Source organism: Saccopteryx bilineata, chromosome 6 (genome assembly GCF_036850765.1).
Source record: "Saccopteryx bilineata isolate mSacBil1 chromosome 6, mSacBil1_pri_phased_curated, whole genome shotgun sequence".
NCBI classification, from domain to species: Eukaryota; Metazoa; Chordata; class Mammalia; order Chiroptera; family Emballonuridae; genus Saccopteryx; species Saccopteryx bilineata.
The window spans coordinates 201,290,057-201,316,975 of NC_089495.1; the positions used below are offsets into that span (position 1 = coordinate 201,290,057).

At 45.5% G+C, this 26,919-nt stretch overlaps 1 protein-coding gene across 3 annotated transcripts in view; it reads left to right on the plus strand.

Moving 5' to 3' along the window:
* The window catches only part of NDRG3 (NDRG family member 3), a 65,875-nt gene that overhangs the window by 16,597 nt on the left and 22,359 nt on the right, over positions 1 to 26,919 (plus strand). For 2 of the 3 annotated variants that reach the window (XM_066235742.1, XM_066235744.1), the window contains exons 3-6: positions 8,193 to 8,228; positions 22,215 to 22,320; positions 23,156 to 23,276; positions 25,386 to 25,448. In XM_066235742.1, the coding sequence (XP_066091839.1) occupies positions 8,193 to 8,228; positions 22,215 to 22,320; positions 23,156 to 23,276; positions 25,386 to 25,448 (326 nt within the window). Of the gene's footprint in view, positions 1 to 8,192; positions 8,229 to 16,942; positions 17,072 to 22,214; positions 22,321 to 23,155; positions 23,277 to 25,385; positions 25,449 to 26,919 lie in introns of those variants that run through there. The other variant, XM_066235743.1, reaches the window with a different exon arrangement.

The window sequence follows — 26,919 nt, forward strand, 5'->3', positions numbered from 1 at the left end:
GAGGACCCAGGTTCAAGACCCCGGGGTCGCCAGCTTGAGTGCAGGTTCATCTGGTTTGAGCAAAAGCTCACCAGCTTGGACCCAGGGTCACTGGCTGCAGCAAGGGATTACTCAGTCGGCTGAAGGCCCACGGTCAAGGCACATGTGAGAAAGCAATCATTGAGCAGCTAAGGTGTCGTAACGAAAAACTGATGATTGATGCTTCCCATCTCTCTCCATTCCTGTCTGTCCCTATCTCTCTCTCTCTCTCTCTCTCTGTCTCTGTAAAAAAATAAAATAAAATGTAATTTTGTGAGAGCCATACAGCGACCCATGTACATTACGCATTATTTAATAAAAATGTGGTGTTGTCCGGGAGGACAGCTGTGATTGGCTCCAGCCACTCGCAACCATGAACATGAATGGTAGGAAGTTAATGGATTGTAATACATGAGAATGTTTTATATTTTTAACATTTTTTTTTTATTAAAGATTTGTCTGCGAGACAGATGCAGCCATCAAAAGAGCCACATCTGGCTCATGAGCCATAGGTTCCCGACGCCTGCCATAGAGCCATCCTCAGCGCCCAGGGCCAACTTGCTCCAACTGAGCCATGGCTGCGGGAGGAGAAGAGAGAGATAGAGAGGGGGAGGGAGAGGGAGAGGGGTGGAGAAGCAGAAGGTTGTTTCTCTTGTATGCCCTGACCCGGAATCAAACTCAGGACATTCACATGCTGGGTCGACACTACCACTGAGCCAACCAGCCAGGGCCTAGAATATTTTTTAACTGTCTGTTTGATGGCTTTTCTCTTTTTTCTTTCTTCCTACTTTTTTTCTAGGGGCAAATTCAATTAAGTTATCCTTGAGATTTTCCCATATATATGTATTTCACAATACATATATAGAGATCCTAAGGGAAAAATCATAAGGCAAAGTTAAGTAGAAAGTTTGAGGATGGGGTCTGACTTAAAATCCAAGGGTCTTAAGTTTCGTTTTCCGTGGCTGGTAAGGTGCAAAGGCTGTAACACTCTCCCCAGAATTTGTCACGTATGTGATGTGGCCCTTCTGTCAACGTTGAGGTTTTCCTCAGGGATGCCCAGATATCGGTACCATGCTGCATTTCTGTGTCCGTATCAGGGAACTGCACATAGTCAAGAGCGGTGCAGTACAAGTCACCAGAAAGCTAAGCAAAGCTCACCCTCTCTCCTGTCCCTCTTCCTTCAGGAAACGTGCCTGAAATTCCTTCTGAATTTTCAGTCCTCTTCTTCTGGTTTATTGTCACTGTCCCCTGTTAAAATGCTCTCATAGCTTGGTGTAGATGACAGCATGGCATTCTTTCCTGAGTGAAGTGCTGATGAAGAGTGAGGATAAGGGGGTGGGGTTGGGGTGAGGGGTACACCAAAACATGCTGTTACCTTTTACCCTTTTTTTTTTAATTTTATGGATTGATTTTACAGAGAGAGGAGGGGAGAGAACAAGAAGTATCAAGTCATAGTTGCTTCACCTGAGTTAGTATCAAGTCATAGTTGCTTCACCTTAGTTGTTCATTGATTGCTTGTTGTATGTGCCTTGACCGGGCAAGCCCAGGGTCTCGAACCAGCGACCTCAGCATTCCAGGTCAATGCTTTATCCACCATGCCACCACAGGTCAGGCACCTTTTACCCTTTTTGCCGAAAGGAAGGCCCTTCACCTACATCTTCTAGGACTGTTGATTAATTGGCTGTTGCGTCCTGTCAGTCCCATTTTCTTCCCTGGACGTCATCTCTCCATCTCCACTCTCCCCCTTTCCTTTATCTTTCACCAGATTTCTTGCCCTTTCCCTTGGCAAGCTGTACACTTTGATTCCTCCTGGTGCTTCCCCCTCATATTAAAAAACAAAACAAAACTCTCCTTTAAGTACTGTCCTTTGTTGCATGTGAAGGGCTGCCCCACAAATGATGTGCCACAAAGCGGTGAAGGAAGTAAAATCTGCTTCCATAGGCTTGTGGATAGCCACGGAAATGGAACAGTTCAGGGCAGGTGGGAGTAGGTATTGCAGCTTCAGGAGGGTAGTAACCTGCCCTCAGTCTGGCTCATCACCAGAATCTGCTGGGGATTGTTTAACAATATAAATTCCTGGGTCCCCTCTAGGCCAGCTAAATTGGAATCTGAGGGGAAGAGAGTAGGACATACACACCTCTGTGATTGGTGGTCCTCAGTTTTGGCTGCTTGTTAGAGTCGGAGAGATTATTTTATTTTATTTTTTCATTTTTCTGAAGCTGGAAACAGGGAGAGACAGTCTGACAGACTCCCGCATGCGCCCGGCCAGACCGGGATCCACCCGGCTCGCCCACCAGGGGGCGATGCTCTGCCCATTCTGGGCGTTGCCATGTTGCGACCAGAGCCACTCTAGCGCCTGAGGCAGAGGCCACAGAGCCATCCCCAGCACCCGGGCCATCTTTGCTCCAATGGAGCCTTGGCTGCGGGAGGGGAAGAGAGAGACAGAGAGGAAAGCGCGGTGGAGGGGTGGAGAAGCAAATGGGCGCTTCTCCTGTGTGCCCTGGCCAGGAATCGAACCCGAGTCCTCCGCATGCTAGGCCGACGCTCTACCGCTGAGCCAACCAGCCAGGGCTCGGAGAGATTTAAAAATGACCAATGCCTAAGTCCTACCTCCAGAGATTCTGATTGAGTTCTTTTAAAAACTCCTAAATTAATTGAGAACTGTGCCTAAAGTGATTCTGATTAGCCAGTGTTGGAAAACCATGACCTGATGGGTCTCAGATGTTTGAGGACTGGGACACAGATGACAGAGGGCCCTTTCCTGACGCTGGAATCCCGTAGAATGCCTGAAGAGGTACTGATATGAAAGAGTTGCAGGAGTTAATTGACTGGATAGGTCATAGAGAAAGCAGCTATTCAGGAAAAGGAAAGATTCAGTGAATGTGACCGTAGAAAAGCACAGAATTCATTTCTGGCCTCGAGGCCATAGTGATGCTCTGGATGTGTCTGATATGTGCCCAAATGCCATGGACAAAATTGTGCCCCTCTCCTCCCAAATTCATATGTCGAACCTCCCATGTGACTTTATTGGAGATAGAGCCTTTAGGAGGTGATTAAGGTTACATGAGGTCATTAGAGTATAGCCCTAATCCAATAGAATTGGTGGACTTTTAAGAAGAGGGAGAGAGATATGGCTACCATATAAGGACACAGCAAGATGGTGGCCATCTGCAAGCCAGGAAGAGAGTTCTCACCAGAAACTAAACCCTGCTGGATTCTTTTTTTTTTTTTTTTTTTTAGAGAGGAGAGAGAAAGGGAGAGAGAGAGACAGAGAGAGAAGGTGGGGAGGAGCTGGAAGCATCAACTCCCATATGTGCCTTGAGCCTGACCAGGTGGTGGCGCAGTGGATAGAGCATCGGACTGGGATGCGGAAGGACCCAGGTTCGAGACCCCAAGGTCGCCAGCTTGAGCGCGGGCTCATCTGGCTTGAGCAAAAAGCTCACCAGCTTGGACCCAAGGTTGCTGGCTCAAGCAAGGGGCTACTCGGTCTGCTGAAGGCCCGCGGTCAAGGCACATATGAGAAAGCAATCAATGAACAACTAAGAAGTCGCAACGCGCAACGAAAAACTAATGATTGATGCTTCTCATCTCTCTCCGTTCCTGTCTGTCTGTCCCTGTCTATCTCTGCCTCTGTAAAAAATAAATAAATAAATAAATAAAAAATAAAATAAAATAACTTCTTCCATATGTGCCTTGACCAGGCAAGCCCAGGGTTTCGAACCGGCAACCTCACCATTTCCAGGTCGATGCTTTATCCACTGCGCCACCACAGGTCAGGCCCTGCTGGAATCTTTTTGTTTGTTTGTTTGTTTGTTTGTTTTTGTTTTTGTTTTTGTTTTTCATTTTTCTGAAGCTGGAAACAGGGAGAGACAGTCAGACAGACTCCCGCATGCGCCCGACCGGGATCCACCCGGCACGCCCACCAGGGGCGAAGCTCTGCCCACCAGGGGGCGATGCTCTGCCCATCCTGGGCGTCGCCATGTTGCGACCAGAGCCACTCTAGCGCCTGAGGCAGAGGCCACAGAGCCATCCCCAGCGCCCGGGCCATCTTTGCTCCAATGGAGCCTTGGCTGCGGGAGGGGAAGAGAGAGACAGAGAGGAAAGCGCGGCGGAGGGGTGGAGAAGCAAATGGGCGCTTCTCCTATGTGCCCTGGCCGGGAATCGAACCCGGGTCCTCCGCACGCTAGGCCGACGCCAGGCCCTGCTGGAATCTTGATTTTGTATATCCAGACTCCAGAACTGTGAGAAAATAAATTTCTATTGTTTAAGTCGTTCAGGCATCCTGAGCAGTCTAAGAAATCAAGTAATCAATGCCTCACTTCCTAACATCTGTTAGCTCCACTTTGATATGCCTGTGCTGTTCTGCCCACTTCCCACACTCCCTCTCTCTCCCTGAGACGTGCTCCTGTCCAATCACTGCAGGAGAGCTCCCTGCTTCAGTGAAGCTTTATAGGAGTAGATTGGCAAGAGGCCCTCTTTGGATGGTAGCATTCCTAATCAAAGAATTTCACCCACATTAACCCCCCCACACCTCAATATATCAATGCTTCTGTCTTTGCTGAGTAAGTAGGTGCTTTTGCATACATTGTGAAAGGTACAGTGATAATACCTCTCATCCATTATTTCATTTGATACACACAGATTAAGTTATTCCCATATTGCTGTTGAGGAAACTAAGGCTAAGAGAGGAAGTAGCTTGCTCAGATTGAGTACGTAAGAGTGCCTGCTTATAGAGTCTTGCCACTATTAATGTTTGGGGCTAGATATTTATTGTGGGAGACTGTTCTGTACATTGTAGGGTGTTTAGCAGTATCCTTGGTCTCTAACCACTGAGTGCCAGTAGCACCTCCCACTTGGAACAGTCAGAAATGTCCAGACATTGTCAGATGTCTCCTGAGGGGCAGAGTTCTCCCCAGTAGAGAGCCACAGCTATTAGGAGGTAAGCCTTTAGGTTAACTAGGAGTAGACAGAGGTCTTGAGGTTTTCTCTTTTGGGGGAGGTTTTTTTTACCTATCCTGCTGTTACTTATTAAGCACCTTTTATGTGCCAGGTGTTTTATATATCTTCTCTCTCTTGGTCGCAGAGTAACCCTTTGAAGTAGATAGTGTTATTTCTTACTTAGCAGATGAAAATCTGGCTGAAGGATTGGCTTGCTCAGTCAGTAAGTGGCAGAGCTGAGACCGAAACTTACATGTCTTTTCTACTCCCAAACCTGAGGCCTTGCTACTGTGTTCACTCTATAGATGTTCTGGCATCACCCCTGTGGTTTGCCCTGTCTCTTTAAGGAGAAGCCTAGAGATTTGTATTGTTTCACTTCATCTTTCTCTCCATCCTCCTCCTAGATACAGTCCTAGCCAAAGACATCAGTATACTCTTCCAGGCTTCAGGGAGCTAAAGGAAGTCTAGACCTAGCCTATTACGGAGAAATTTGTCCTGAGATGACTATAAGGAAGCAGTGTCAAAATAGCTTTAAGCAAGGCTGATGTTAAGTTTCCTCTTTGTTATTTGTTGGTACTTCTCCCTTATAATCTTAGTATGCCTGTGATTTTGTCTACAGCTCAGGATTTTGATGAACTGGGTGGTTTTGTTGTGCTTGTTTTGGCTCCAGTGATGAAAAAAAGTGTTAGCGCCTACTAATACTTATCTTTGTTGGGGGGGGGGGGGGCAGAAATTGCACAGGCATAATGAAATGATTTTTTAAAAACCATTTTCAAAGCCTTTTCATAATTATTACCTTATTCTACTCTCTTAACTTCTGTGAAATAGGCAAAGGTTTTTTTGTTTTGTTTTTTGTTTAGCAACAGAAAGAGAGGGGGGAACAGAGAGAGATAAGTATCAACTTGTAGTTGCATCACTTTAGTTGTTCATTGATTGTTCTCATATGTGCCTTGATGGGGGTTCAAGCCGAGCCAGCAACCTTGGGCCCAAGCCAGCGACCATGGGTCATGTCTGTAATCCCACACTCAAGCTGGTGACCTTAGGGTTTTTGAACCTGAGTCCTCAGCATCCCATGTCAATCCTGTAGCCACTGTGCCACTGTCTGGTCAGACTTGACCTAAAATAAAGTCTTAGCAGAAATCTTTCAACATTTAATTTTTTTATATTGGCTTATTTGTTTTATAAATATATATCAAGCAGCTGATTTATACCAGGTGGGGGAAGGTGCAGGTTGAATCAGGAACCTGGGGCTCGCTGGCTGGTTATTTATATCCTACTGAAACCATCTATCCTAGTCCATGAGAGGGCCCTTCCTTCTGCTTTCCATAGTTTAATTACAGGCATATTATGGGGCTAGTGGGAGCCATAGAACGCTATAATCCTTTTTACAGATGGCCGAATTCCTTGGGAATGTGCTACTCAGGCCCATCTGCACGGTTTTTCCATGCTCTGACTGCATCAGACTTTGTTTTGTAAACTTGGTTTCATGCCAGGAGTAAGGCTTCAGGCCAGCTATCTCTACCAACTCTTCACTGTTCTCAGTGTCATCTGCAGCCTCTCTGTGATCAGTAATCTGTTGTGATTTTACTGCCACCTTTGGAGAAAGAAGGTCTGCTCTGCCATAGCCTTATTCCTTCAAAAGCTTTCTGTCTGTAGACCAGTACTGTCCAGAAGTTTCCACTATAATGGGAATGTTTTGTATCTGTGCTGCCCAATAATACAGTTGCCACTAGCTGTGTGTGTCTGCTGAGCACTTGAAATGTGGCTAACGTGACTGAAAGACTGAATTTAAAATTGTGATTTTAATTGCCATGTGTGACTAATGACTGCCATATTGGATAGTGCTGCTGTCGATCACCCCAGCTGGTCTATCAGTTCCTCTCACGTGGACAGTTTGTTTCTTTGGGTGTTTTCATACCGTGCTGGGCTGTGCTTTTCACATCTCTGCTTCGTCCTGCCAGCAGTGTGGGTAGTGGGTGCAGAACTGTCTCTAAGAGCGTATTCTTGAAGGGGGTGGGCAGCTGAGTTCCTCTGGGATCAGATACCTGGGTCTCTGGAGGGGCAGCTGTTGGGAAGGTGTTCCGGAGCAGCTCCACACCTGCTAGAAACCATTGTAGGCAGAACAGGTACTTTAGGATAACGTAGTTTCTAAATAGAGGGTTTTTTTCAGGCGAGGGGCTTTACTTTATGAAAAAATCAAATCAGAAGTTATTTCCCCTCCCAAACACATCACTCCTTACCCTTTTTATACTCTTACGTCATACTCTTGCACTCTGGCATCTAAATAAAATGTCCCAAAAATGCCTCTGAGTCATTCCCATTGGTTTCTTTTTTTCTTTTTAATCAAACATGACTGTGATATAATCTCTTGTTAGAAGTTTGGTCAGTTCTTCTTGGGTCATTGACTATGTCCTGCTTTTTAAATGATTCAGTGATGTGCCCTTTCTCCTATCTGCAGGTTTATGGGATGCAGCAGGTAGGCCGGGGTATTAGGAACCCTACTTTGTTTTTCTTTCCCTCCTTCAGTGACACTGCCTTTGCTCCTCATTAAATTTCAAGCCTTCCATTTCCGATCCATCTATAGCTTTGTTCTCTCCTTAATCCTTTCTTTTTTTTTTCCCTTTCTTTATTTCTAGAGAGAGGATAGAGAGATAGAAAGGTGAGGTGGGGGGGTGGGAAGCATCAGTTCATAGTAGTTGCTTCTCACATGTGCCTTGACCTGGCAAGCCTGGGGTTTCGAACCGGTGACCTCAGCATTCCAGGTTGACGCTCCATCCACTGCGCCACCACAGGTCAGGTAATCCTTTCTTTAATTCCTGGTCCTGGGCACTGTAGCTCCTGTCTTCCCTTGCTCCTTTCAGGGTTGGTCTCTTAACTCCTTTCCTCTCAGGTGCTTCTTTGTAGGTTGCAAGTTTGCTCTCAGACTCTGATCCCTGCCTTGCCCTCTCCCTACAAGTTCTCACTGCTCTGAGATAGGGAGGCAAGGAATTACAAGCTTTCCTTCATCTTCCTGGGAAGCCCCACCAAGGTGCAGTCTCCCCTCGAAACACTGGCCTTTTACTAACACATGTTAGGAACCCACCCTGCCTCGGGAGCCTTTCGATGAGTAGAACCAGTTCAGTTGTATGGCCGCCAGGAGGCTGCACATGCACTGCTTGCACTGGGAACTGAATTTGCTGCATGTTCAGGGAAGCCACGTGGGGAAACTGACTGTGTTTTCTGCCTTCTGTTGACAGAACGGTACACGAAACTTCCAGGACTTTGACTGTCAGGTAAGGACTAGACAGGCGCCGAGGAGGGCTTGTGTCCAGGTGCTCTGCAGGGCTTCCCTCCCTGGGCTGGTGAGCTGGGGGGCTGGTGAGCTGGGGGGCTGGTGAGCTGGGGGGCGGGAGGGGTCGGGTCTCTCTTCACGGCAGTCACGGTGCCTTCCTGCTCTTTCGGTTATTGCATAAAATTTATTTAAAATAATTTGCTGTTATATCCAAAATTTTGTCTGCCAGATGCCTGTTTTATGGTTTTAGGTTACTAGGTTGAGCTGTCTCTGTGATTAAGATTTCCTTTCCTCCAGTGTTCTGGAATCCCCAGTCACTGGTGTCAGATGGCATGCTGCCACCTCACTGCAGAGAAGGTGGGGGAGAGACAGTTTGGGGGGAAGACTTAAAATCTCCCCCCCAAAAAAAGACCAGTGTTATTAATATTAAATACAGAATTCAACCTGACTCATGAGTATTTTCTTAAATGATAACTATTCCCCTAGTCTGCATTTTTTGGCCTATAGCTCTACTGTCAATGTAAAAATCAATAAAATGGACCAGCAGTTCCTCATCTGTGTACTTTATCTATTGAATGGCCCTGAAAGACATGGAAGGACTGAATACATGGAAATGGGAAACTTATAAGCCCTTGCAGCTACCCTCCTGGTTTAGGGATGATGTCAGAGCAGCGGCTGTCAGAAACAGCATGGAGTAGACGCCCAGGGTACGTGGCAGGAAAGGAAGGTGTTGGGAAACCAACTCCCTTGCTTCCGGGATTCCACCAACCAGTATAACCACAGGCAAACAGTTATTTTCAGATGTGCATTTTATGTTAATTGTAGTGGAATCTGTCGCATTAGCATCAAAAGGAGGAACTAATATTTATCTCATAGGCAAACCAGTTAGATCCTCATTTATTGGGTAACTATTATAGGTACTAAAGATAGCTCATATCCAGTCCTTGGAGCAATATCACAGGGTGGTTTTTATTATTCCTGTTTTACAGTTGAGGAAATTGAGAATCAGGTTTCTTAATATACCATTGGGTGAAGTGGGGTTAAAAAACCTATTCTTTCCAGAATCCATTGCCTGTTCTTTCCCACCTGGAAATGTCCAAAGCTGAGATGTTATGAGGACCGTGAATTGTACTTAAAGCTGAGATTCCTTGGCAAGATGGATGAGGGTCACTTTGTAAGGGGCGGGCTCATAGCATGTTACAGACTTCTGAACACTGGTGCCAGACACCTCTTGGTGTGACTCTCCCTCCCTCTCTCTCTGTCTCTCCCTCCCCCCCCTCTAAAAATCAATAAATAAAATCTTTAAAACTAAAAAAAACCAAATTTTTAATTTATTTGGTTCGTCATGCTAGATATACAGGTTTGTATCCCCTTTTCTGACTTATTATTAGAACGCAATCTCATTTCCATATCATTTTAAACTCATAAAAATTTCTAATGCCTGCCTGTTATTTCATCATATGGCTTTACCATGACTTAGCTACTTCATTATTTTGGGAAATTTGATAGCTTATATGTTCAATTCACTTCACGCTTTAGTGCATAAATTTTGTCCACATTTTGGGTTATTTCCTTAGATTGATTCTTGGAATAAGCATATTTAAGGCCCTTGGCATATCTTGTCAAATTGCCTTTCATTTCCACCAGAGGGGTACTCAATAAATATTAATGGAGAGTAGCCAGACCAGGCAGTGGCACAGTGGATAGAGCGTTGGACTGGGATGCAGAGGACCCAGACTTGAGACCCCAAGGTCACCAGCTTGAGCACGGGCTCATCTGGTTTGAGCAAAGCTCACCAGCTTGGACCCAAGGTCACTGGCTTGAGCAAGGGGTTACTCAATCTGCTGTAGGCCCACGGTCAAGGCACATATGAGAAAGTAATCAATGAACAACTAAGGTATCGCAGCGAAAAACCTAGTGATTGATGTTTCTCATCTCTCTCCGTTCCTGTCTGTCTGTCCCTATCTATCCCTCTCTCTGACTCTGTTAAAAAAAAAAAATTAATGGAGAGTGAAACGTTGCTGTCTACCCGGCTATATCATTCTCATAGAAGAGGCTGATAATAGAGTGAACTCTCAAGAATGGAGTTCTTGCTCCTGGGATAATCCAGGCATGGCCAAGGGCTGACTCATTTCATGCTGGCTGTTTAAATGCAGTAGCTCTTTAGAGGGCTGATTTATAGAACCCAAGTTGATGAATGGTTTTTAGTACCATAATTGACATGTATGCCTGTGACTGGCCTCTTCTAAAGGGATTTAAACTGTCCCCAATCACTTGGTAAGTGGGCATTATTACAAAAATAAGAATTAAGTGAAATAAACGTCCTGAAACTTCCTTCCATAGAAGAGAGGTAGCTGGAGAGAGCAGGGATACAAGTGCCTGCTGCAACCTGTGTTAGGAACCTTGATCAAATTCCATGCTCCTCCCAGGCCCTACAGGATGAGAATGTGGTCCCAGTACACCTTTTGGCCACTGCTTCCCTGTGTGTACCCCACCCACCTCCAGGAAAACTGGAATTACTGCTGATTTATCCCTGCTTCTGCTTTCTGCTTTTCCTTTTTTTTTCTGAAGATAGAAGCAGGGAGCAGTCGGACAGACTCCCGCATACACCAGACCAGGATCCACCCAACATGCCCACCAGGAGGCGATGCTCTGCCCATATGAGGCATTGCTTCGTTGCCGCTGGAACCATTCTAGCGCCTGAGGCAGAGGCCATGGAGCCATCCTCAGTGCCCGGTCCAACTTTGCTCCAGTGGAGCCTTGGCTGTGAGAGGGGAAGAGAGACAGAGAGGAAGGAGAGGGGGAAGGGTGGAGAAATAGATAGGTGCTTCTCCTATGTTCCCTGACTTGGAATCGAACCTGGGACTTGCCAGACTGACGCTCTACTGCTGAGCCAACTGGCCAGGGCTGCTTTTTCTTTCTTGATGGCCTTTGTTCATAGTTCTTCTCCTTAAGGTACCCCCACCTTTTCTTGTTTTGGAAGGAGAGAGAGGGAGATTGATTTTTTTTTTTTATAAATAAATTTTTATTTTACTGGGGTGACATCAATAAATCAGGGTACATATATTCAAAGAAAACATGTCCAGGTTATCTTGTCATTCCATTCTGTTGCATACCCATCACCCAAAGTCAGATTGTCCTCCGTCACCTTCTATCTAGTTTTCTTTGTGCCCCTCCCCCTCCCCCTTCCCCTCTCCCTCCTCCCCTCCCCCTGCCCCCTGTAACCACCACACTCTTGTCCATGTCTCTTAGTCTCGTTTTTATGTCCCACCAATGTGTGGAATCCTGCAGTTCTTATTTTTTTTCTGATTTACTTATTTCACTCCGTATAATGTTATCAAGATCGCACCATTTTGTTGTAAGTGATCCCGATGTCATCATTTCTTATGGCTGAATAGTATACCATGGTGTATATGTGCCACATCTTCTTTATCCAGTCTTCTATTTTTTTTTATAGTGATTAAAGCCTTTAAGCAAACTCTTGGCCAATACAGCAAGAATCCATAAAAAAGTAGTGTCCTTAACATGTTCACCAAGTCCAAGTTGGCCCCAACACCATGCCAAATCCCTGAAAAATGCAACCCTACCCCAGTTCAGTCTGTTAGGAGCTGTCACAAGGAGCAGGAGTCCAGGAAAAGTCCACATCCAGGAAAAGTCCACATGGCACTGGAATTGTTGTCACAATTCTATACTTTACAGCTCACGTCCAAGTTCCAGTGACCACTGCTTCTAGCTGGTAATGATTCAGGTAGACTGGAAAAGCCATCTGCAGCATGTGTGGAGATGGAGCTTCTGTTCTCCTCTGCCTGGAGAAATGAGACCAGGTTGCTTTTCCCTGGAGCTCTGCAACTGTGGCTTGGTAAAGAGAACCTTGGGATACACTAAACTGGTGGCAAAGGTAGATTCATAATAGAAGTTGGCAAAAAGGGGAAAGAGAGCTCTAAATTAGGAGTAGGTCCCAGCCTGAAATATGAGTGGGGCATTGGGGTAGGAGGAATAAAGGAAACACTATATATTAAACAAAGCAGCAGAAAAATAGGACTATCAACACCCACAGCAGATATCTTCGAGGGAAGAATAAAAAACCTGACTATTCAGACAAGACATAGTTAAGTGGCCTTGTGCAAATGACTATTCAGACAAGACATAGTTAAGTGGCATAGTTAAGCAGTTTACCTGCTTCTTGGAAGAAATACTCTAGGCTCGTCCACAGTGTCGTAGATGGGCCCGACGGCCCTGGGCACCTTCAGCCTTCAGTGGCAAACCCCAGCATTCTGGGCAAGGTTAGGTCATAGGTAGCTGGAGCAGGGCTGAACCCTCCCTTAGAGAAGCGAGAGAGAAGCCTTACCTTCCAGTGTCCCTGTTTCCTCACAGCAGAGGCATGTAAGTCTGGCAGGCTTTAGCTCAATGACCTTTCTTTCCACTATTGAAGCAGGACCCAGATGGACTCCTATGAGACCCCTTTGGGGCGTTGGAGCCTTTAAGGGCGTATCCTAAAAGCTGGTAGTTCCCCTGATCTCTATTGGGCTTTTTCTGCCTCTTGGTATCTTAAAGGCCATGCTCAGAAGATCTCGCTGAGGGGTTTGAGGATCCCCATCCGCCTATATAAATCTTTTCCATATATCTGGAGCTATTTGGAAAAAGTCAAAACAGTGTTATTAGCTGGATCAAATAAAGAGGTAATAATTTGCAGGAGAAAAAGATTTGGTGTCTCCTGTTCATCAGCATTCAAAAGAAATTTAAAATTTTTTTAAGTAAAAAGCATGATATGGTAGACCCATAGAAGTTCCAGGATATGACTCCCCCCTTTTAAATTTTTTTAAATTAACCTTAAAATATTTGCTGAGTACACTTTAATAATACTTTGACTTTAAAGATTGTAAGAATGACAAAATACAGTAAATGCTTTTGCTCCATATGCAGGAGCATTGTCAGTTTAACCAGTTTAAGAAATCCAATAATAGAACAGTGCATACAGACATGCTTAGCAGCCTCTCCTGTTCTGACAGAGGTTACTATAAATCCAGAATATGTATCCACTGTAACGTGGACATAGGACTGTTTGCCAAATGAAGGTATATGAGTAACATCCATTTGCCAAAGTTGTCCTGGTATGGGTCCTTGAGGGTTAACTCCAAATGAAGGGGCAGATTGTAGTATAGGACCCCTTGGACAGGATTTCCTAATCTGCCGTGCTGCTTTCGAGAAAGTTGAAACTGTTTACACAGGGCTGCAGCGTTCTGGTGATGAATAGTATGAGACTGAATTGCTCGATCTGTCATGGTTGCTCCAAATAATTTTCTTTTGGGTAGCTTGATAAACAAAGGCATTCCTAGGCCCTGGCCGGTTGGCTCAGTGGTAGAGTGTTGGCCTGGCGTGCAGGAGTCCCAGGTTTGATTCCCGGCCAGGGCATACAGGAGAAGTGCCAATCTGCTTCTCCACCCCTCCCTCTCTCCTTCCTCTCTGTCTCTCTCCTCCCCTCCCTCAGCCAAGGCTCCATTGGAGCAAAGTTGGCCGGGGCGCTGAGGATGGCTCTGTGGTCTCTGCCTCAGGCACTAGAATGGCTCTGGTTGCAACATAGCAACACCCCAAATGGGCAGAACATCCCCTCCCTGGTTGGCGTGCTGGGTGGATCCCGATCGGGTGCATGCAGGGAGTCTGTCTGACTGCCTCCCTGTTTCCAACTTCAGAAAATTTTAAAAAATTTAAAAAAAGGGCACTCTCTTGTGCTAAAGCTCCAGGGAGCGTGGAGTGAGCTCGAGTATGCCCTATAAAACATGGAGCTCTGTGTTGACATACAAGTCTTTGAAGAAGAAGGAACTGCTGAAATAGTTCATCAGCATTTGTCCCTAAGACAGCAGTCTTTATAGTGGAAACACCATAAGTAAATATTTGCTGTCTGTATATAGATTAAAGGGGGAATATGGCAAATGCTGAAAAGCCATGATCATGGCATATAATTCTAGACTTTGAGCTGATTTTAAGTTGACAGTTTCAGTATAAAGTCCATTGATTTGCAAGAGCAATTTGCCATTTAGTGAAAGTTTTCCAGAGCCATTGTTGTTGGTCCTTCGAAAAAAGGAACAACAATAATTTTGAGGCTCAAAACCTATAAGCTGTAAGGGTCGCCTATGCCCCTTGATAATTCAGGAGGCAACAAGATCAAAATACAGAAATGTATTCCATGGGCCATTAGATGGTTCCGTGTGCCCAAGCTGTAGCTGCTCTTGTACCAGTTTAGCAGCTGCCCTAAGTTTCTCCTGAGAAAGGGTCCATTGGTCTACCCATACAGGGTTATCTGATTTCCAAATAATTGGGTCTGCACAATGCATTATTGAGGTAGCAGGAGCTACCAAGGCCCCTATGCTAAATTTTGATATCCTAATCCACACCTTCTGGTATTGGGTGCCATTTCTATGGGGGTGAGAATTCCTCGCTGTTCTTTCCCTAGTCCCTTGGTGGGCAAAAATCCCCGATCAAGCATCTGAGTACTGACTAAACCATTCAGACTGACAAGCAACACTCCCATATTTTTCAAAACATCTCTACCCCACAAATTAACTGGCCATCCAGGGAGCACATAAGGCTTAAAAAATCCAGAATGGCCTTCTTAATCTTACCAGTGTAGAAAACTAGAACTTTGTTGAGGGAATTTACTCTGCCCTATACCTTGTAATTCTGTGGCTGCTGCATGAGTGGGCCAGGAAGGAGGCCAATGTAGCTTAACAATAACAGATACATCAGCTCCAGTATCTAAAAGTCCTTTAAATTTATGCTCATGTATTGTTAGTTCCATTTCAGGGCGTTCCTGGCCTATTTTTTTTAAATCCAACTGGCAAAATCAGAGGAGCCAGATCACCAATTTGCTTGGGGCCCCTTTTGCAGGATGTGGCCTGAGAAGCAGAATTAGCATCTTTATACTACTCTTCTAACTGCCTGAATTAGCCGTGAGACACATTCTTTTTTTTTATTATTAATTTTGATGGGGTGACATTGATAAAATTGTCTTCTGTCAACTTCTAACTGGTTTTCTTTGTGCCCCTCCCCTCCCCCAACCCTCTCCCTCTCCCCCCCCACCCTGTAACCCCCACACTGTTGTCCATGTCTCTGAGTCTCATTTTTATGTCCCACCTATGTATGGAATCATATAGTTCTTAATTTTTTCTGATTTACTTATTTCGCTCAGTATAATGTTATCAAGGTCCATCCATGTTGTTGTAAAAGATCCGATGTCATCATTTCTTATGGCTGAGTAGTATTCCATAGTATATATATCCCAAAGCTTTTTAATCCACTTGTCCTCTGATGGACACTTGGAGATTGATTATTAAGTTCTAAGAATATAGGTGACTTTATTCTCATTTTGGAGGGGAAAAAGAATCATAGAAAAAGCTAAGTTTTTGGTTTTTTTAATCACCACCCCCAATCCTAGTATCTTCTCCTGTCACTAGAGGGTTTGTTTATCTGCCAGGTGCCCAAAACACACATTCTTCCATCTTAGCAGCCTCACTGAGAAGAGAAGGTCTTTACCTGTAATTCTTGGAAAAAGGTCAGGGAAGGGTTGTTGGATTAAAATGGGTCAGCTAATATATGTGTGGGTCTAGGAAAACCCTTCCTACCTGGGCATTCCTAGAGAGGCCATGCTCTGACCATGTTCTAGGCTGTTGTGTGTGGGTTAGTTGTTCATTCTCTTCATTGCTATCTAAGATTATGTGAAAAAGATAGTGGAGTTGGCTTTGAAGGAGGAAAAGATAGCTATGTTGACATAATTGCAAAAGAAGCTTTCAGATGAAGAGCTGATTTCTGATAAGGTTGAGAGTTATAGGTAGTTGACAAGTAAAAGTAGATGTCTGAGAGAGGTGAGAGGGGAGAAAACTGAGGATTGAGGCAGAGAAAATGTAACAGAACTTTAAAAAGGAAAATGTGTTCTACTGGGAGGTAGAAGGCTGACCTGAGTAATTATGAATTATGAGGGGAGTAAATGAGGCTATGCAAATGAACTTTATACCACTATACAGAGATAAGGTAATGGTGGGGGTATTACATAAAAAATGCTGATATAATAATAAAAACTATCCCCAAGGCTCATACAGTAGCCTGCTTGCTAGAAACAGAATAAAATTTCACACTAATAAAAATGTTGACATTTCCAAGAGTATGTTGTCATACAAGTTTACCTAAACTCTTTCAGACTAGCCAGAGAGAGGGAGAAGTACTAATAGGTATGAACTGATCAGAATTTAACTCAGTCCAGAAAGATACGCCATTCTGATTGTGTAGTTCTACTGACGGCACGTTTAGCTAAAGGAGCAGGACTCGGAAAAGTGAAAGTTGATTATAATCAAATAATAGTAATACCCTAAAACCCTTAAATTCTTAACAAAAAGACTCTTAAACTACATTTTTGATTGAGAGAGAGTCAGTCCAGGATGGAGAAGTGTGTTGGGGACCAGTACGATTTCAGGGTGTTTTATAAGTGGAGAATGAAGGGACTTTGTTCAAATACCTAACCTTGGAATTGTAAATAATCAGAGAATACTGGGAGAGAACTCTGCCCGAGCCTACTAAAACTATAGTACCGTGGGCTCAGCCCTTTGAGCAGACTGTCACTGTGTCATCACGCCCTGCAGAATGCTAGGGTGCACGAGAGGTAACTGGGGAAACAGCCTGTGGAACAGTGAGAGTTGACTGAAGTGGACCAGTGTTGGCAGCTTCACCCCTGCAGCAGCCTGACCCTTGCAGCAGCTCGAGCCAGGGTCTTTGCATGTTCATCTCCAGGCGGGGACTTGTTCAAGCTCTTCACACACAGGGTCACAAAGGGTATATTTAGAAACTGATGTGGAGGTGAGTGCGTCCTTTCTTTATTCTGCTAATAACAGTCATACATTCACAAACTTGGAAATGAAGAGAAACTGTATGAGACACTGACAACCAAGGACTGCTCGGGAACCCTTGTCCCTTGACCTTTGGTTATTACACAGTTTGAGGGTATGTTATGGGAGGTAGGAGCTGAGACTCTCTAAAGCGTGGACATTTTGTGAACCAGTTTTAACAGCTCTGAATTTCATCTAAATTATGAGATGATGACAAATTACTTTGCCCTATTCCCACATCTGCTTTTACCATGTTTTCCGACCTTATCTGTTCTCTTTTCATCATCCTTCTTCTGAACTTCCCTCAAGTTCATTATCCCCTATTCCACTCCATTCCCCCTGCCCCAACTCTCTCTCCCTCTCTTTTTCTCTTCCTCCCTCCTTCCCTATCCCCATCAATCACCTGGCTGCACAAGGTGTGCTAACTAACCCTAGGGTCAAAGTATAAACTGATTTTTCCTTCAGGTCCCAGTAGCACAGCTGAGGCCAAGTCGGAATATTTAAGACGCTACTGAGGTTTGGATATGACAGAAGGAAGTCTACAGCAACTAGATTGTCAGGGTGACAGATTGTTGCACTTCTCTTCACTCTGGGTTCTGAAGTGTCACCCATCTGGCAGGGGCTGGCTTCTCGCTTCCTCTTTAGTCTTTCTGTCTCTCAAGAAATGAAACGTGAAAGAGAGCAAACTTCCTTGAGTTTCCTGTACTATTCAATCACCTCCAGGGAGGAAACAAGCTCTAATGTCAGTGTCATTTCTTCTCCAAGTTTTTACACTTAATATACAGTGTGTCCATAAAGTCATGGTGCACTTTTGACCGGTCAGAGGAAAGCAGCAAAAGACGATAGAAATGTGAAATCTGTACCAAATAAAAGGAAAACCCTCCCAGTTTCTGTAGGATGATGTGGCAGCATGTGCGCATGCGCAGATGATGATGTAACACCGTGTATACAGCGGAGCAGCCCACGGCCATGCCAGTTGAGATGTGGACGGTACAGAGGAAAGTTCAGTGTGTTCTGTGGCTCTCTAAATTCGAATCCGTGACCATAGTGCAACGTGAATATCAGTGCGTTTATAACAAAGCGCCACCACATAGGAATAACATTACTCAGTGGGATAAGCAGTTAAGGAAACCGGCAGTTTGGTGGAGAAACCCCGTTCTGGTAGGCCATCAGTCAGTGACGAGTCTGTAGAGGCTATACGGGATAGCTACCTAAGGAGCCCTAAAAAATCTGTGCGTGAGCCCACATCGAACTGCACTGAATAGGTATGAAACTGGGAGAGTTTTCCTTTTATTTGGTGCAGATTTCACATTTCTATCTTCTTTTGTTGCTTTCCTGTGACCGGTCAAAAGTGCACCATGACTTTACGGACACACTGTATGTGTGTGAACATACACAATCTATAGATCAGCGGTTCTCAACCTGTGGGTCGTGATGGCTTTAGGCGACCCCTGTGTTTTGATTGTTCGACCCCCGCTGGAGTTGCGACCCACAGGTTGAGAACCACTGATCTATAGAGTATTGCTTTTCTTTAAATCTACACGAGTGCTAAAGTAGGTACATGTTCTTCTGCTTTTCTAATCTGCATTGTGTTTTCAAGGTCTTCTCTATGTATTAATGTCTATAGTTCTCGTTCAATTTTTATCTCCATTTCATTATATGAGTAGGTCGTAAATCATTGATCTGTTTCCCTATTGATGAATATTTAGAGTATTTTCAAATTTTTGGACATTATGAATTAAACTTCAGTGTATATCTCTGTGTATATCTTTTTTTGTGTGTGTGGCAAAAATAGAGCCAGAGAGAGGGACAGACAGACAAGAAGGGACAGAGATGAGAAACATCAATTCTTCGTTGCAGCACCTTAGTTGTTCATTGATTGATTTCTCATATGTGCCTTGACCAGGGGCTACCGCAGACCTAGTAACCCCTTGCTCAAGCCAGCGACCTTGGGCTCAAGCTGGTGAGCCTTGCTCAAACCCGATGAGCCCACGCTCAAGCTGACGACCTCAGGGTCTCAAACCTGGGTCCTTCGCGTCCCAGCCCAATGCTCTATCCACTGCCACCACCTGGTCAGGTTCTGTGTATATCTTTTTGCACATGTGACCATGTCTGAGAATTTCTTTAGATTACACCTAAAAGTACAACAGCTAGAGAGTAGACACCTCTAAACTTCACTAGAAATTACCAAATTGTCCTCCAGAGTAGTTTCTTTAGTTTACATGGCCACCAGCAGTGTATGAGACATCTTGGCCAACATGTGGCATTGTCTAACTTTAAACTTGTTGCCATTCTAGTGTGTCTGAAATCACATTTCAGTGATTTAATTTGCACCGTCCTGACTGCTAATAGAGTTAGTGTCTTCCTTCTCAATTTCTATTGCAGCATCCTATTTCTTTCTTTTATAGCACTTATCACAGGCTGTTATTATGAGTTGGTTGATTTGTGTGTTTAGTGTCTGCCTTCCTGTTAGAATGTAATCTCTGTCTGAGAGCAGGGACCATGTATATCTCTTTTACTCACTATATTATCCCCAGAGCTCACTCCAGGTTCTGGTAGCAGGGATTCAATCAATAGTTGTTTAATCAATGAGCCTGATGGTGGTGGAGGGGTTGCTCAGGAAGTCTGACAGTACTGCAAGAGAAATGTTCACATAACAACAGAAATTTGTCTTTGCATTCCTTCTTTTTGTTTTGTTTTGTTTTGTTTTGTATTTTTCTGAAGCTGGAAATGGGGAGAGAGTCAGACTCCCGCATGCGCCCGACCGGGATCCATCCGGCACGCTCACCAGGGGCGACGCTCTGCCCACCAGGGGGCGATGCTCTGCCCCTTTGGGGCGTCGCTCTGCCACGACCAGAGCCACTCTAGCGCCTGGGGCAGAGGAGCCATCCCCAGCGCCCGGACCATCTTTGCTCCAATGGAGCCTTGGCTGCGGGAGGGGAAGAGAGAGACAGAGAGGAAGGAGGGGGTGGGGGGTAGAGAAGCAAATGGGCGCTTCTCCTATGCGCCCTGGCCGGGAATCGAACCCGGGTCCCCCGCACGCCAGGCCGACGCTCTACCGCTGAGCCAACCGGCCAGGGCCCCTTCTTTTTTTGTGTGTGGCAGAGACAGAGAGGGTCAGAGAGAGGGACAGATAGGGACAGACAAACAGGACGGGAGAGAGATGAGAAGCATCAATTCTTCGTTGTGGTTCCTTAGTTGTTCATTGATTACTTTCTCATGTGTGCCTTGACCGGGGGGCGACAGCAGACTGAGTAACCCCTTGCTCAAGCCAACAACCTCGGGCTCAAGCTGGTAAGCTTTGCTCAAAGCAGATGAGCCCACGCTCAAGCTGGCGACGTCGGGGTCTTGAACCTGGGTCCTCCACATCCTAGTCCGACGCTCTATCCCCTGCGCCACCGCCTGGTCAGGCTGCATTCCTTCTATCTAAACCCTGTACGTAATCTGTTTCATAGCTGGTCAGTTTACAGTACCTGATTCTCCCCTTCCCTTTTTTCAAGCCTTTGAATAGGAGGTAGCAGTAACAGAGAATAGCGGGACTATAGTTTGATTTCATAGAGAGAACTGCTCCAGCCTGGGGCCTCTGATTTAAGATATGCTAATAGTCAATCAGCTGAGATTGTTCTGCGCCCCCATCAGAGAAGAAACCAAAACTCTGATGAGGTTCATTACTAGATAGGAAATGAAGTTGGGAGCCTTCCACTTTTTGGGGGGATTCTTTTTTTTTTTTTTTTTTTACAAGGACAGAGATAGAGTCAGAGAGAGGGATAGACAGGGACAGACAGGAAGAGAGAGAGATGAGAAGCATCAATCATCAGTTTTTCATTGCGACACCTTAGTTGTTCATTGATTGCTTTCTCACATGTGCCTTGACCACGGGCCTTCAGCAGACTGAGTAACCCCTTGCTTGAGCCAGCAACCTTGGGTCCAAGCTGGTGAGCTTTTTACTCAAATCAGATGAGCCCGCGCTCAAGCTGGCAACCTTGGGGTCTCGAACCTGGGTTCTTCCGCATCCCAGTCCGATGCTCTATCCACTGCGCCACCGCCTGATGAGGCTTGGTGGGATTCTTATTGGCAGAAGTAACCTTGTCTTATCTGAGGTAAGCGTGGATGACTTTGTCAGCAAAAATTCACTCGGCTGGACATGATAATTTTTTTTTATTTTTGAGAAATACAGACTTTGAAGAAAACTAGAATAAATCTGTTAACTTATCTACAGTCTGTTTTCCACCCAGCCACCCTTCGTGCTGGTCTTAGCAGCTCTGACTGTATCTCAAACTTTACTCATTGCTTTGGTTAGGATCCTTGGGGGTCCAGGCAACAAGCCCCCCCAAGCTAGCTGAAACCAGAGGCAATCCAGGGATGTCTCAGCAATTAAGCCAGAACCAGGAACTAGAGTAGTGAAAAGCCTAATGTAAGTTCCCAAGTTTACGTCTCTTTTTATAGAGAAAAACAAAGCTAGGGATGGAACTCTCTTAGTGCCAGTTACAAATCCTCAGGGATGGAAGCTGATCCAGCATGGACCACAGGTCCCCCTGACTCCGGCTAGCAAGCAGTGGCCATAAGGTTACCGTCTATTATATAAACCTGGTGGCCAGGAGCCACTGCCGTGCTGCGTGGGCGACTGAAGGGCCGCTCCCAGGAGAGGGGAGAGACTGAAGCACTCACACCCACAGTGTCTGCTGAACTGCTTAGTGTTGAACACGCACTCAGAGGCTCGGGAGCCTCGGGCTTTCTCCCAGCAGCTTCATATCTGGAGCCTCCTTAGCCTGTCTTTCCTCGGTCTCACTGGCTCCTTACTCCACTTGCTGATCTCTGTTTCTTACCCAGTTGCAGATATATTCTCAACAGATCCCTGATTTCCTCCACTTAGGAAAATGAGCTTTGTGGACAAGAAGATATATTTTTTTCTCATTTATTCGTTTGTTCACCTAAAAAGGAATTAGCAAGTAGGAATAACCTGTATAATATAGCATCTCTGTGGTGTGCTTCTAGCTCAGTGATGTGTCCTGCCCCAGCTAGTGGGAAATGGCTATGAGCCAGGTATTGTGAAACTTCAGCCACCTGGGGAGCCCATCCTGCCTTTGCTGAGACCTTACATTCTCTTGTTCCAGGAACACGACATAGAAACAACGCACGGTGTGGTCCACGTCACTATAAGAGGCCTCCCGAAGGGAAACAGACCCGTTATTCTGACCTATCATGACATTGGCCTCAATCGTATGTATTTTATTCTAGATTTTATATCTTCCCTTTTTATTATAATGCTTAGTCTTTGTATATTAAAAACACATGCACACGTAAGAGATTTTAATATTCTAATAGAACACAGGTTTTCTTCTCTCTGCCTTCAAGTCTGTACTTAAACTTTACTTTGTGGCGAACTCTACAATGAATCGGTGAAAGTGTTCTGCTACAGCCTGTCCCCAGTAACTTTAAGTGGACGTTTCTAGATGTCAGTATAAGATGCTGGCCCTCGCCGCAGGCACATGGTCCGAATCCATGTATTTCCTTTCACGTCTCTGGCTTTCAGAGGTGGCCTGCATGTGAGGCTGCAGCCCAGCACTAGGGCTGTTACAGAGAAGTCACTTATATGTTTCCCTAACAGGTTGGCAATGGGAGCAGCAGCCTCTCCCTGCACCCCAGCCCTTTTTCCAAGAGACAGTCTTCCACATGATGATGTGAGCAGCCCAAGATGTTCATTCTAGCCAGGTTCTTGGGATATAAACAGTGTCCCTGTGTCAGACTGAAGAATAACATACACTTAAAATGCCAGCATTAGGGGTATGACATTATCCTGTGCAACATCACTACTGGTTTCCACTTTGCAGGCATTGTGTAGCACCGAGCGTTAGCTATTTTCAAGTCGTTGAGATGCCTGGTAGTCAGCCTGGGCCAGCTTGAACCAGACAGATTGTTCAGACCCCTCACTGCGGTAGGACAGTGGTTAAAGAGGAGTGAAAGAGGAGGCGGGTATAGAGTAGAGCTGACCAGTAGAGGAAAACTGGGGGACAGATAGAAAGACTGTGACTTACAAGTATTTTTACTCTTGCAGATAAATCCTGTTTCAATGCATTCTTTAATTTTGAGGATATGCAAGAGATCACTCAGCACTTCGCTGTCTGTCATGTAGATGCCCCAGGCCAGCAGGAAGGTGCACCCTCTTTCCCAACAGGGTAAGGCCTCAAGCAAGACCTTCTGGAAGAAAGACATGTGCTCAGCAGAGCAAATGACCAAGTTCCGGTGGGAGAAGTGGCATGTTTCCCTTCGCAACTGATTCTAGCACAGCCTCCCGGTTCTACTTACCAACCACCTATCCTCGTGTTTCCTCTCCTTTGCTCCAGAGGACCGTAATGTACAGTCTGTTGAGGAAAACTGCACGTATCCTCATATCCAGGAATGGCTGTCCTTAGACGGAACCTGTCTCCCTGTTATTGCCAGGCAGAAATGTCTGGAACACTCAGTTCTTGCTGCTTTTTATGTTCCCTTCCTCATCTGTTTGAAAGCTTTTGTTTTTGTCTTCCTCTCCAGCTATCTAGGCCCTAACTCAGATCCTTCTGAGCTTCCTGGTAGTATCTCCCCACCCTTCCTCCCAGTCTGGTCCCAGGAATTCCATTCCCTGTGGAACCATTTAACCTGAGAATCGTCTCTGTCAGGTGAAGGGGCATCTTTAATGGACCTAGGGCTCTCAGCCTCTTCCTAAACCTGCCTTGTGTGGCGAGCCAGAGTCTCCCTAACTGCCTTCCACAGCCTGATGAGTGCAGACTGGGAGGAACCCGGACAGCGCAGAGGAAGGCTGGTCCTTCTCCCCTCACTTCACTCATGTCTGGAGCTGCCTTTGCCCATGACGGCTGGGAAATAGGCCAGTGCGCACAAATAGTGGCTAACACTCATCTAGTACCTAAATGATATTCCCGCCCCTGCTTTAAATACTTGACATTCATTACATCACTTAACTATCACAGCCCTCTGGGATAGGTTTACTATTACTGCCATTTTCCAAGTGAGGAAACTGAAGCCCAGAGGTAGTCACTTTGCCAAGGTGACAGCAAATAAGCAGCAGAGCGAGGACTTGAACGCAGTCAGTCTGGCTCTATAATCCATGGTATTTTCTTCTTTTTTTTTTTTTTTTTTTACAGAGACAGAGTCAGAGTCAGAGAGAGGGATAGACAGGGACAGACAGACAGAAACGGAGAGATGAGAAGCATCAATCATTAGTTTTTCGTTGCAACACCTTAGTTGTTCATTGATTGCTTTCTCATATGTGCCTTGACCGCGGGCCTTCAGCAGACCGAGTAACCTCTTGCTTGAGCCAGCAACCTTGGGTCCAAGCTGGTGAGCTGAGCCCGCGCTCAAGCTGACGACCTCGGGGCCTCAAACCAGGTTCCTCCACATCCCAGTCCGATGCTCTGTCCACTGCGCCACCGCCTGGTCAGGCAATCCATGGTATTTTTTGTGCCCAAGCTAGTCCGTCTCTCAAACACAAATTGGCCAGTGACCCATTTAGACCCAATAAGGTTTGGATCCTATTCCTTTTTCTATTTTGTGCACAAACCGCTAAGGAGCGGTCCATCACTTGAAGTGTTTCCAGCAGAAGCAGGGTGACTTTTCCCCTGTCACATGTGGAGCAGGACCTGCCTCATAAACATGGTTGTCTTAGGATCACTTCTATCTTTGATTCTGTCATCTCTGAATGCTTCCTACTTTTCTTAGATTCCTAGTCTGAACCCATTTCTGGACATGCTTGACCATTTTAGGATCCAGTAGTTCCTATCATGAACCACATTCAAAGGCCATAACGTAACGATGTTGTCCTGTCCCTGAGTAAAACAAGTAACATTCACCATGCGGAGCCCAGGACTTAGGACTATGTTCAGACCGTGTAAAGCTTTGTTTGCTTTTGCTTTTAGCTGCCTAGAGATAAGCAGCAAACCAAGAGCTGCTTCCTGAGTGGATTCTTACTGTTGGAAGTTCACTGAGCATGAACCCCAGTTGAAGTGATTGTTGGGGATTTGGAAATCCCCTGAGAGGGAGCCATACTACCTGTTCTTTTCAAATGGCTTCCTCTGGTCCCAGAGATAGCTCTTGAAGACATAGAAACATGTAGGTTCTTATAGATTCTTTTGCCTTCTCTTTAGCATGGCAGTCGTAGAGTCACACAACATGCCACAATCATTTTCACACTCCATATGCCTTTATCTAAGAATGGTGTATTTTTGTAGCTCTCTTTATAATTGGAAAGTGTGGGTGCATTCTAATTCAAGAGGTGTCGTTCTGGATTTCAGGTACCAGTACCCCACAATGGACGAGCTAGCTGAAATGCTGCCTTCTGTGCTGACCCACTTGAGGTAGGCTCACTGTGCAGGTCTCGCACGCGGTTTTTATGGACTTTCTACTGTTGTCTGACCTAGGGGATATGATGGTGAGCAAAGCAGAGCAGGCCCTACCCTCATGGAGCTGACATCTTAGTGTTGGAAATAATTAACGAGTAAGCACACAGGCCCTGGCCAGGTAGTCCAGTTAGTTGGAGTGTCATTCCAATGTGCCAAGATTGAGGTTTCAATCCCCAGTCAGGGCACATACAGGAGTCAGCCAATGAATGCATAAATAAGGAACAACAAATTCAAGCTTCTCTCTCTATATTTTTCTCCCCCTCACCTCCCTCCCCCTCTCTCTCCTTTTTCTTTCTCTTCTTCTCACTTAATAAATTTTAAAAAAACAAGTAATTAAATCATCGTAACTAAAGTGCTGTAGAAGAAGTCAGTGCAGGTGTTGTGATAGAGAAGAAAGGCAGGATCCACATAGACAGGGTTGGTTGGGGAGTGCCTCTCTGAGACGTTATCATCTAGACTGTGGCCTATAGGATAGAAAGGTGTTGCTGAGACAGAGAGCCAGGGCAAGAGGAGTCCTCACAGCAGGATCAGTATGTCCAGAGGTCCTCAACCAAAGGAACGAGGGGGAGAGAGGCATGTGGTGAAATTCAAGTAATAGGCAAGGACCAGGTTACGTAGGTCTCTCAGACCAGGTAAGAATTTGGGATTTTATTGAAAAGAAAAAGAAAACTGCTTTTAAGCAGGAGATTGATAATCCAATCTGGTCTCTGTATTTTGTGCCCATTAATGCATTTATTGATTGATTCTTTTTCTCCCTCTCTCCCACTCTTCCCCATTCCTCTCTCTGTTTCTCTAAAATCAATTTTAAAAATCAATAAATAGCCTGGCGAGGTAGTGGCACAGTGGATAGAGCATCAGACTGAGACACAGAGGACCCAGATTCAAAACCCCGAGGTCGTCAGCTTGAGCGCAGGCTCATCTGGTTTGAGTGAGGCTCACCAGCTTGAGCCCAAGGTCGCTGGCTTGAGCAAGGGGTCACTTGGTCTGCTATAGCCCCCCCCCCCAACCTGGTCAAGGCACATATGAGAAAGCAGTCAATGAACAACTAAGGTGCTGCAACAAAGAACTGATGCTTCTCATCTCTCTCCCTTTCTTTCTGTCTGTATCTGTCCCTCTCTCTGTCTCTCTCTCTGTCACACACACACACATACACACACACACACACAAATAATCAATAGCCTGGTCAGGCTGAGTGGAAAAATTTTTTTAAATGAAAAGCAAGGAGTTCAGTTAAACTATTACAACAGTAGTCTGGCAAGAAGTCAAGACAGCTTGATACTGGATGTGGGGGAGGGGTGAAGTAGGTGGAGACTGATGGCAGTACTTTGAAGGCAGACTCTATAGGACCTGATGGGTTAGACATGAAGGCAGCAGGACAGCGAGCGGTCAGGGATGACTCCAGGTTTCAGTCATTCCATTTAACCCT